The sequence below is a fragment of the Notamacropus eugenii genome, chromosome 5, assembly GCF_028372415.1.
Source record: "Notamacropus eugenii isolate mMacEug1 chromosome 5, mMacEug1.pri_v2, whole genome shotgun sequence".
Lineage (NCBI taxonomy): Eukaryota > Metazoa > Chordata > Mammalia > Diprotodontia > Macropodidae > Notamacropus > Notamacropus eugenii.
Genome location: NC_092876.1, coordinates 233,418,635 through 233,431,074, shown reverse-complemented (window position 1 = coordinate 233,431,074; position 12,440 = coordinate 233,418,635). Strand labels below are relative to the sequence as shown.

The following is a 12,440-nucleotide window of genomic DNA, read 5'->3' as shown; positions in this document are numbered from 1 at the left end:
ATGTTCATTAGAAGTCAAAAACTTCTCAAAAAATTTCAAAAGATATTTAATTTAGAATTAAATTTAAACTATTAGAATCATTAAATTTAAGAATTAAGAAACTAAGGAAGTAGTGAAGGTACTACTGTGAAGTCAACTATGATAGGATGACAAAATTTCCACTCCCCAAAAGAGAAACTGAAAACCACTTTTAAATGTGATATTTTTATAATAGGTATATATAATACAAAGCACACATTTATAACATATAACAAATTTTTCCATTATTTTGGAAAGATGCTGATTATGATGATGATGATGCAAAAAAAGGAATAATTTTATTATTTGGAAATCTATTTGGCAAACAAAGGAATCATCAGATAAAATACAAAATGCTGACTACTGGGATATTATTTGCACTATTAAATACATTTGACTTTATTACCTATAGTTTTTGAATGCACTAATTTGATCCAAGACAGATGAACTATTTTATTAAATTATAACACTATTGATTTTTAAAACTATTTCCCTTGTCTTTGTTAGGAAGGTAAAATGGTTAGTTTTACAATCATCCACCCACTAAATGTAACCAATCTCTACAGTAAGTTATTTTTACTTGCTTAATTACCCTGCTAATTGCCTCATCTTTCCATTTTGCTCTACCTAAATGGACACAGCTAGTGGTAGGGTTCAAGTGGAATGAATAAAGTCTCAGGAGACACATTTTACTAAAGCAATTTACACACGCACACACATACACACACGTGTGCGCGTGCGCACTGCGCAACATGTATATTCTCGTCTAGCCAATTATGATACTGGGAAATTAACACTTTGAACTTTGGGTAAGACTATAGAACAGCCCAGGAAAACAACTTCATATTACTTCATTACTTGGATTGTTAAAAAAGAACTCCTTATTTAAAGAATAATTATAGCATTCATCTTATGGATGACCCAAACCCTTTACTTCTTTTCTTCCTCCTTTTCTCCTGTACTTCTGAACCTGCACTATTTGTCTCAACTCCAATCAGGAGACCAAGAAATGCAAAAACTCATATTTAAACTGCTGCTATGTGTCACACAGATGAAAGAATTTTTTGGGGGTGGGAAAGAAAAACTAATGCTTGGTAAAAAACAAGAGCTTTAGATTAGCTATGAAGTTTTGTCATACACTTAGCTTTAACTGCCAGAGACAACAAAAAGTCTGTATTTTTAAATGTTTTCAGCACCTAATTAAAAAGCACCAAAATACAGAACTGAAATACTATTAGAGGTAATGAAGAAAAAGGTTAAGACCAAAGTAGAAGGATTGGAGGTTTAATATACAAAATCTAAAAGGTTTTTCAGCAGCAACTTAAATTATAACTGAAGTTTTTTGCTGGGAAATTACATGTGTACAGGATCCTAAAAGATTTTTTTTTTAATAAAGGGAAGGTAAGTTCAGAAAATACTAACAATGAAAAAGGTTGAGTGTTTTCTTAGCACTTTATTTCTTTATTTCTAATGCTTTGTGCAACCTTTTTTTTCCTCAATGAATAAAACCAGTAATTAATACAATATGCTAATACTGAGAAGAGAGAATAAGCTCATCTATCATATGAGGAGTTTATCCCAGAGAAGACTTTCCATACTATTTTTCATTGATTCCAAAAATATAATCAACAAGTTTTCTTAGGTCTTAAAGAAAAGCATTTTAAAGTATATTCTCTGAACCTATTTTTTATCAAAACATAAAATGGCATGAAATCACTGCTGCTGCCTTAATCCAGTATAAAAAAATTAAAATATTTTAAAATAAATTTTCCCAGTTTAATACAAGCAACATTTATGCCAATCAGATTTCAAAATATCAACACTAATTCAACACTGTTATTTAGAATTCTTCTAAAGTATCAACAGTATTTGGGCAATGAAAGCATTCCATCATTAAAATATTAAAAGAAAATTACTGTACCTAGATCCCACGGCGCCATCTCCAGAGTCTTGGCTTCCAGCCTCACTTGGAGTACTCACAGATTTGGAGGATGGAGACATAGGAGGAGGGACTAAATAGTGAAATAGACAGGTATCCGCTGTTACTACTCGAAGAGGTTGTACAGCTTATGATGTTTCAAAATTAATTTAACATGAAGTAATTAACACAAAGGAAAATGGCAAACAAAAAAAGAAAGAAACACGAGTGAAAATGAAAAGTAGAAAAAAAGGGAAAAAAGACAAAGTTAACAATGCATGCTGGACATCCATGCAGTTCCTTTGATACAGTGCATTTGGGCTTGATATTAAAAATAAAAAAAAAAACAAAAAACAAACCTAAAGACAACTGTGGAAGTGCATTTTGATCTGAGCCACCACTGAACATTAGCATTAGCTTTCAAAGGAGACCATTCCTTCTATGCTAACATTTTACTTTTAAAATCACAAATGGTTATTAACAATAAAAATTACTTCCAAAATTACAACTATGAAGTAATTCTAGACCATAAAGTTTCACTTAAGTTTTATAAGAATTCTAAATCAAAGGCAATTATCCCTGATAAAATAATTTTAAACAGCAAGATTCAAGTTTAAATCACTTTAGTTCTTTTTCCTTTAAAAGTATATAAAAATTTAGAGAAGAGTCACTCTACGAACAAAATACAAAAAAGAAAAAAAGGAATGAATGTCTCCTTTAAAGAGTCCATTAATTTCTAGCAATTTGGGTAAAAAATGCAAACAAGCCATAAAGCAACATGCCTTTTAAAAGTGATGCATAACAAAAAATGACAGCATGCAACTTAAAGAAGGCAAGACTGAAGTTAACTTTCTTACCCCAGTATTCAGATTAATAACTGAAGTGTACAACGACACAGACACCCAAAATATTCTTAATCCCTTCTTATAAAAAAATGTACATTTTTCACAGTGGATAAAGCAAAAAGAGCAAAAACTTATCCCATGAAATGGAAGTTTTCAATGCCATATTATAAAATACCAGTGGGATGTGCATATTCCAAGAAAGTGAATTTGGTAATACTTCACAATTATTATTGCAGGTAGCACAGGAGGATCATCACTGCCATCTTCTGGTTAAATTATACCATGACGGCACCAGAGCTCAAGTATCTTTCAGATGATATTTCAATATGCAATATTAACATATTTTTAACTGATTTTATATCAAATGGCTACTTAATTGTAATATTCCCTTCAAATTAAAACATTTTTTTCGGCTGTAAGTGAATTAACCAGAGAAATACTGCTTGAACATTTCTTCCAAAGTTATAGAATCTAGGAATAGTAAAGTTACTTATGCATTTAAAATTAAGGTTTTTTTTATACATTTTCTTTAAGCCAGCAAGTATCAAGAGTTTGAGGATCTAAAATACATAGTCTACTGTTGTCTTGGACATAAAGCAGGCATAGAACAGTTACCCAAATGTCTATAATTAGCCTAGCAAACCAACTACTGGACTACAGGATTTCAAACATCCCTAGTGTGTCTACAGGAGTATAGTATGGTGAAAGGTGCTGAGTATAAAGAAAGAAACTCAGACTAGCTCCAAAGAAGTTAATGTTGTCTGAAAGGGGAAAATGTCACATCAGACTCTCCTTATCTTTACTCAGGGGTGCATCTCTAACCCTTTCTTCACTCACTGAAAATTTAGGAGTTTTTCGGTGACCTGGCCTAGTGAAAGCAATAAATAGTTACTTATTTCAGTAACATTCTTTCCGGGTCTAACACTCAAGGGACAATTTTTAAAATATATCTATATCTATATATAATGCATACACACACACACACACACACACACACACACACACACACACACTTTCGATTTCTAAAAGAGAATAATCAATCTCTAGAGCTACCTTTAAATTTACAAAGAACATTCTTAAAGATATGACATGGATATCTTTCACTTAAATTCTTTGCAATGATTAAGACATCCTCTTTCAATTAAATAAATATATGGTCATTTCACTTATCAATGACTACAAAATAATTAGGTTCAAAAGAACATCACTAATTTAGGCTTCTAGACAGAAATATCAAATTTGCAAGGTAGTCAAAAATTTTCCCCCAACTTCTTAAATCATAAATTATGAAGATCTTACTATTTGTTAATCAAAATTCATATATATTCATCATCACCACCTCTTTGCTGAACTACTCAATACAGTTAATGGAAAGGAAGATCACTCTGAGTTTCCACAGTGGTCTCAGGCGCTTAAATCAAGTCCACTTCCACTACTGAAATAATGAATATTCAATAGCACAGCCATGCAAAAAAAGAAAATTAATATAAAAAAGGAGAATTCTACAGAGCTAGCAGCAAAAGTAGCAGATCTGAAGACTAACAAGAAAAAAAGTCAGATGCAAAAGTAAGTATAATCCCTGTATTTCCAGATTTTAATAAGCCATTACTGAAAATATATGGAAGCCTTCATTTTTAGACATATAGAATATATATATGAACTTCAGGAAAATACACAGACTAATTAGACAAAAGTTAGAAATTTATCCTCGATGGTATAGGAGTTATTCTAGTCTAGCAGGGACAGGACATCAATAACATTCAGCTTTTGAGGTTAAAACTAGAGACATTAGAGGTAAGAATAAACATTGCTACATGATCCCTCTAGTAAAACAATGCATTAATCAGCTCATTGCAAACAGTATTGATAAATTGTCACCTGATATGGATGTTATATATGAATTAATCCAAACTGGCCCAAAATAAAATCTAAAATAAATGGTACCATCAACTTAACTTTATGTATATGAATAAATCTAAGTTTCCTGTCGACTAAAAAAAAAATTCAAGCACACACATCTGCTTGGTGTTAGAGACACCATAGCGCCCCAGAGTAATAGTTCAGACAAAATTACTACTCTCACTAAATATCCCATGTTTCTCCCCTCCTACATAACCGAGTAAAACCACTAATTCTTCAATGAAGCCTCGGAAGAGGCTTCAGAGCCTCTTACAGGGGCTCCCAACTGTAGGATGGGGATGGCTTGGTGTCTGCAGGGTGCCTGTAGGTGACTTGGGATCTTTATGTTCACTTGGTATTGCCATTTCCATTTTAATTCATAACAGATTTCAGTCATCATGGACAAGCTCAATTAACTCACATGAACTGTATAACTATTTGTTTAGTGGGGGCCCTGAAATGTTTTTGTTAAGAAGGGGTTTTCATGCTTGAAAAGTATTAAACGTTGTTCTACAACAAAGATTCTGGTGATGAGGAAAATGTTCTGTTTGGCTTTCTTTAAGGTCCACAGCCTCTGTCATGCTTCCCAAAATGTAAATCTCAAATATTTAGCTTCTGCTATGCTAAAGAACAGCAGGGGAAATATAATTAAAATGTGCTATGAAAAATAAAGATAAGGGGTCTTTTTTTCTAACTATTCTATGCTCGAATACTCCTTATATCTCTGGACAACTAAGGCTGGTTTTATGTAAGTTTATAAAAGTGTTACTATGACTAGAGTTTTATATGCACATATTTACCCCATCCCACCTACTCTCTCCATTTAAATTTCAAGCCCCTTGGGCAGGGACACAATCTTCCAGTCTTTATTTCCTTTGTAACCACATACAGTGTCCAGCAAACAACAGTGGTTAGGAACATTTACAGAAGAAATAATTAAGCCTGTTGGTCTAGATAATGAGAAGGCTTAATTTTACTAGTTAAAAGAAACCAAATATTTCTTTGTTAACTAAAAGCTGTTAAATCTTTTTTGAATGTCACCACATAAATTAACATTTTTTTACATTCATCTGCTTGCTTAATCACAGTTGAAAAATTTCAAAGGTAATGTGGCATTCCATGACTTATTCAGAGATACTTTGTGAGAGAATAACTTGCTCAGAAGAAAAATGGATAACTACTAAGAAGTGATCCCACAAAACAATATCTACAAAAGAAAACTGAACAACTTTGGATAGAAAAAGATAATTAAGAAATAATTTGTACATATATGTTTCCTTCTATATACATATATACAGAAAAACAAATACTGGTAGTAATAATATTAATATATTCATTTTCTATAAAGTTTCTTTTTTTTTCCAGTTCCACATTAAAATAAAAATTAATTCTCTCAAATATCCCAGGTATTCTGAAAGATGAAAGGCCATACACCATCTTAATCATAAATAATTTACATGACATAAAGCATAAAGTCTTTGTTTAAATATCTAAAAAAAAAAAAAATTAAAGGTTGACCACACAGCTCTTTACCAAAGGAAAAAAAAGGATAATTCTTTAATCTACATGTGTCTAAAACACTGAGGCACACAGAGGCACCTCTATCTGCTATTTTTAAAATTGTCATTAAGGGTCATGAAGAAAGATGAAATGGTCACCTGAATCATGAATGTATGGCTATGGCATGTTAATTCACAGTATAATCCTAGAGAAGATAGAGAACTCAATTAAACAATCACTTACGGAGTCTACCATGTGCAAGCATATTAGGCACTAGAGAATAAGGATAAAATCATCCTCTGGTCATACATACATAAAATAGCTTTCACCAGCTCTCTTTCCTCAACTTTAGAAATTCACTTTGCAATGCAAGTTGTTACAGATACACTTTAGGGAGGTAAGGGGAAAGATACCAGTAATGACTCTCCATATGGAAGCCTCCAAACCATGCTTGTATGGTATTCTGAAGATATACCTTTACAAAGCCATATTCTTTATAATGCTCTAACAGTCTGATAATCTGCCTTGGAATGAACAGGACTCACTGCACTCTATTCTAAGACTTGATTCTATCTTCAGAATAAAGTATACTTTTGTTTCTTACCAAAAATTTCAAAAGAATCTAGAACAAACATTAATCTTTATTCACTACAGTATATTTAAGCTGTTTCTACAACCTTGATTTTAATCAATCAAATAAGCATTTCCTAAGTACTTAGTAAGTGCCAGATAGTAGACTAGGCACCAGGAGTGTAAAGATAAAAATGAAAGCTCCTAAAGTATCTATTCTAGAGAGACAACATGTATATCACACACATATTTTGGGAGAAAGTGATAAACAGAAATTTACATTTAGAGAGCTTAACAAAGGTTCTCAAACTATTCTATCTGACCAAGAGTAGAGCTGAAATATGCTATTACACTTATTATCCTAATCTTTATTGTTATTTTTAAAAATTGGGGGTGAGAGAGGGAGAAATATGATTTCCATGATTTCAATGGAGTAGGGAATTTCCAGTGAAGAAAACTCTTATCTACCAATATAGATAAGCAACTTCTGAAATGTATCTTCATAAAAAGTTGCTTGGGACAATAAGAAGTTGTGACTTGCTCAGGACTGCATATCACAAAGGCAAGTCTTAAACCCAAGTCTTCCTGACTGAGGCCAGTTTCCTATCTATCCTATCCTATTCCATGCTCCCATAAAAAATATGACACTGAAAAGGAAAGCAAAAGGAATGAAGGAGATACTGAGAAACATTTATATATACATACACACATAACAAAAGACAGAGAGAGAGAGATTCTCACGTAGCAATACCCAATTCTGAGATATTTTGGAGATATTACCTCAACAGCTTTAAAATTATATTGCATTTTTGTGACTTTTTAAAAGCACACATATTCCTCGACTCTTGCTATTTAGTTCACTGGTCATATGAAATTAAGCCACGGTACAGGCCAGATTCAACCTACAGGCCAGAAGTTCCTTACCCATTTTACCTGGCCAAAGTGTTTTAAAATTCTTGTCTATAATCTGTAAATAATTTTTTAGGTTTAGGAGAGGCATTTTCCTAACACAATGGGGAATTAGTTACCTCAAGTAAATTGATTTTGTTCTTGGCTACAGCTAGGTTCTACAGAACACCGTAAGGATTTTTTTTTATCATACCGACTTGGCAATAGTATGCACCTACAGTATGGAGCCTGGGGAGTACATTATATCAAGGATTCAATATCTGAAACTCATTTTTCCTATTAGTTTTTAACATCCATCAGTTCTAATCAGGCATGTAAATGACCAAATACTGACATTACTTTGAAAGCCACTTTTAGGCAAGTAGGGGAATTAAGGGCAACTAGCCAGAAATGAAGATTTTAAGGATAACTAAACCTGCTGAAAATGTCATCATTGGAGTTACTCCAAATTCAAAACAAAATTGTAAGCCTTTAGCGAGTTGGAGCCACACATGTCTAAATTATTCTGTAGAACAACCAATTAAGTGATACACTTCTGTACCAGCACAATACCACAAGAAATACTTTAAAAATATTTTTGCACAATAATATGACTGAATTTTCCTCAAGTGTACTTGCTACCATTTCAGGGTTTTTATTGATTAGGTCTATTACAGCTTTAAATAATCCAGAAAAAGAGCAAACAAACCAGTGAAATCACTGTCCCAAGAGATACAACCTCTGTATAATCTCCCCTTATCAGCTGGTGCAGGAGTGAAGCTTTAAACATCTTCTCTCTACTTCTATTCTCTTAAGTATCAGTACTGTGAGAAAATCAGCCCATTATACCCCTCCTCTAGCTTTCAAGCAGGCAAAATCTCAGGCATTTTGATGCAACAGTCACTTAGCCTAATTTAACTAGAAAAGTCAGCATAATGAACTAGTGAGTCAGTATATGATGATAAATATAATTAAATCTGCAATACTTTGAACATTTGCCCAGATATGCATGTGTTAGATACATCTTAATACATGAAGACAATTCTAAATAAATGATGCATAAGATTAATGCTCCTAGGGGACAGACACAAGGAAAATGCACCCCATATCCCAAACCTGTTCATTCTCTTGCCAGTTTAACTTTTTTAACTAAGCTAAATACACTATCTGTAATACAGGAACATGTTTCCACTCTCACCCAGAGGAGATTCCGGTGTCAGTCCCATACTCTGCAGCAGTGCTTCTGCTTCTCGCCTCTTTTTCTCAAGGTCAGATTCTTCCTGTACTGGAGCAACTGCTTCTTTCTTCTGATCAGTCTAAATTTAAAAAAAAAAATCATAATTCAACTTACTTTTGGTGTGAGACATTTATAACTTCTTATGGAAAAAAATTAATTGGGGGGCAAAGTTGAAGGAGAAGGGAACTGTATATAAGCAGGGCACAGGCTCTTGCATACTCAACTAAGGTAAAAGGAAGACAATGTCTCATGTCTGAGAACTAGCCAGGATATCAAAAGACTCATTAGCAGGAGGGTGGCTACTAAGTAACAAATCCTTGGGCTCTGGTAACACATGAAATAAAAATTCAAACTAAGTCTCAATGCTGTGTAGTCTTTTTCACACATGTAATGATGGTGGCAAAGTAGCAGAAAAATATGCCAAGAATCAGGTTTAGACTACCAACAATTTAAGATATTGATAAAGAATCTAAAAATTTTATGATTCCTAGGTTATTGGAAGAAACTAAACCCCCTTAAAATGGACACTTTATTATAAAAGCGACCAAAACACAAATAAATGGTAGTGATAATGATTTACTTTTTACTTACTTTAAAATTCACACAGTACTTTCCTCACAACAACCCTGTGAGACAAATCTATGATCTTATTAATATGGGCATTCCTTCCAGTGGTGCAGAAGATAAGCCTATTTGCCATAGTTTCTTAACCTGTGAGATTACTGTCCATGTCCTTTCATAAATGTTCCAATATGGGACCACAGGCCAGTAATCTGATTTCCCATAATCTGCTCCTATGATTACTATGAACCTCAGTGCATGATGCACTCTATCAGCAAGTAAAATTAACATTGAAGAAGATGAAGTGAAGATGAATGATTAGATCTAACCAAATACATAACATACAGAAGAAATTACTGTCAGAAGTGACAAATTAGGCAGAAGTGACAAATTAGGCATTTACAGATTAATTTCCAAGGTAATTCAAAAAGAAGAAAATTCCAAAAGAATGAAAAAATCATTAGCTATATTATTACCCAGAAAAACAGTATGCCTACTTTCTTTTAGTAGATCAGTAAGTTCTTTATTTTATTTTTTGAATTAATTTGTTTTCAGTTTTCTACAATCACTTCCATAAGTCGTAGATTTTTCCCCTCCCTCTTCCCTACCCTCCTCCCTGAGACAGCATGCAATGTTATATGGGTTCTACATATACATTCTTATTAAGCACATTTTCATGTTACTTTCTCATTTCTGTAAAATCTTTATAAGGTTAGCTTATGCACATACTGAGGGTATCCTTTTGCAGAACACTTTCTGCAGCAGGTCACATTTTCAGTGTCACATGACAGAGAGAAGAATAATGACTACAAGATCCCACTGTGTTTTGTCTGTTGATTTTTTTGAAACGTGATTTGGTAGAGTAAAATGTAGCTTTAAACATTCTCTCACAAGGTGCCTCCTATGCATTCCCTTACACTGACAGTCACAGAAAACTTTGTTCAACTGTCCATTGATTATTAATATCAAGCAGGCATAAGACAGGAACATGTTCTTCAAAGATTATCAGAGGATATCTTAGGTAAAGCCCAAATGTAAGCCAGATTACTTAAAAATGGAACTCCCCAGAAGCTTCTATTTGTGGGAGACACTGTACTGATTATATGGAATCCAAGAAGACTACAGGGATTCCTCAATTAGATCAGGAGTCACTCAAAAGAGCCTAGTTTAGCAATCAACACAGAAATCCAAATGGATGAAAAAAGCATATTGCCCAGATTATGACATATAATTGTACAGGCAGTCCATTGTGCTTAGTTTATCAGTACACATGTTCTGAATCAGCCACTGAAGATGATCTTAAGCTAGGACCAACTGATTCATGCTTGAGAAACTGCCCAGCAATTTTTAATGATCTCAGTCTGATCCCTGACCCAAAGGCCCAACTTTTTAACACTAAGTCTCCTAGTGAATCATGGAACAACATGGTATCAGTAAAGCAATGTAGATGAGCCAAAAGGCAGTGGAAAGTCACATGGTAGTCTAATGAGATTGCAGCACATAAAAATGATGATTTCTTTATGGGGTAGCAGCACAAAGAGTATCAGCAAAGATACATGGCCAGAAAAAGAGGTGAGCTGATCACATAAGAAGAATGACAGATAACATGATAGCAATACAAACAATATCAAAATAACTAGAAGGCTTCTGTTACATTCAGTTGATCATCTGTGGAGGATTTATAAAAGGATACTCCACAAGGACCAGAATCACACAGGCTAAGAAAGTATGAATGGGGTTGCAATCCATACTGGTCTCGTATCAGTGAGGCTTATGAAAGTTACTACTGCATGTTTTCTGAATATGAACCAAGTTTGGCATAAGAGATCAACAGATTTTTTCCAAAGTATGTAAATAAATGCTTTCCCTCTTTTACCAAAATATATTTCCAGTAAGTTATAAAGAAATGAACTGGTCCATATTAATTTGTTTTCCAAATATGGCAGAAGTTTTCATTAACATTTTCATAAAAGCAGACCTAGATAGCATTCAATTTTCAGTAAAATGCATTGTGGAATATCTGTACACAGCTCAGAAACTGATTATAAACAATCCCAGTATGAAGTGCAAAAGCAGTACTGGACCTCAGAAAGAGTGCTGGATTTGGAGTCAAAGAAATCTAGGTTCAAATCTCATTTACTAGCTATATGACTTTGAGAAAATAATTTAATCTCTTTGGACCTCGGTTTCCTCACCCATAGAATGAAGAAGCTGGAATAGCTGATCTTTGAAGTCCCCTCCACCTGTAAATCTGTGATCCTCAATGCAATGACCAACCACCAATTCTATGGGAGGAATGTTAAAGTATACTACCCATCTCCTCATAGAAAAGTGATGGACTGAAGATACAGAAGAAGATATATTTTTGGACACGGTCAATATGGAAGTTTGTTTTGCTTAACAAAACCCTCATATAAGGGTTTTGTTTTCTTTTTTCTCTCCCCTCCCCCACTTACAGCTATCATCTCTATACTAATGATTCTCAAGTCTATCTATCCAGCTTTAACCTTTTGCACATATATCCAACTGCTTATTAGACATCTCATACTGGATGTTCTGTAGACATCTTATACTCAACATGACCCAAAATAACTTCATTATATTTTTGCATAAACTGTCCCTTCTTCCTAACTTCCTTATTATTGTCAGTATAAGAATAAGGCTATCAGATGTGACAATTAAGAGATTGTCAATTTTGGAGAGAGCAGTTTCGGTTGAATAATGAGAAAGGTTGAGAAAAGAAAGGAAAGGAAATGGAGGCAACAAGCATAAATAGCTTCTTTTGGAAAGCTGGAGAGTAAATCTAGGGAATGGTGGGGGTTTTTTTCAGGATACAGAGTCTTGGGTATGTTTGTAGGTAGAAAGAAAGGAGCCAGTAGATGGGGGAGACTGAAGATGAAAAGAACAAATCATAGGGTACTTTCCTCCAGTGATAAAATAGATAGTTTCATCAAACTTAAATCTTTGTTTAAGATGTTTAATCTCTTACATACAAAGCGATTTC

At 33.6% G+C, this 12,440-nt stretch overlaps 1 protein-coding gene across 2 annotated transcripts in view; it reads right to left on the bottom strand.

Annotated features, from left to right (window-relative positions):
• Positions 1-12,440, bottom strand: part of DYNC1I2 (dynein cytoplasmic 1 intermediate chain 2) — a 64,194-nt gene that overhangs the window by 33,642 nt on the left and 18,112 nt on the right. For both annotated transcript variants that reach the window (XM_072612307.1, XM_072612309.1), the window contains exons 3-4: positions 8,837-8,954; positions 1,940-2,030 (exon numbers count right to left, since the gene is read on the bottom strand). In XM_072612307.1, the coding sequence (XP_072468408.1) occupies positions 1,940-2,030; positions 8,837-8,954 (209 nt within the window). The remainder of the gene's footprint in view (positions 1-1,939; positions 2,031-8,836; positions 8,955-12,440) is intronic.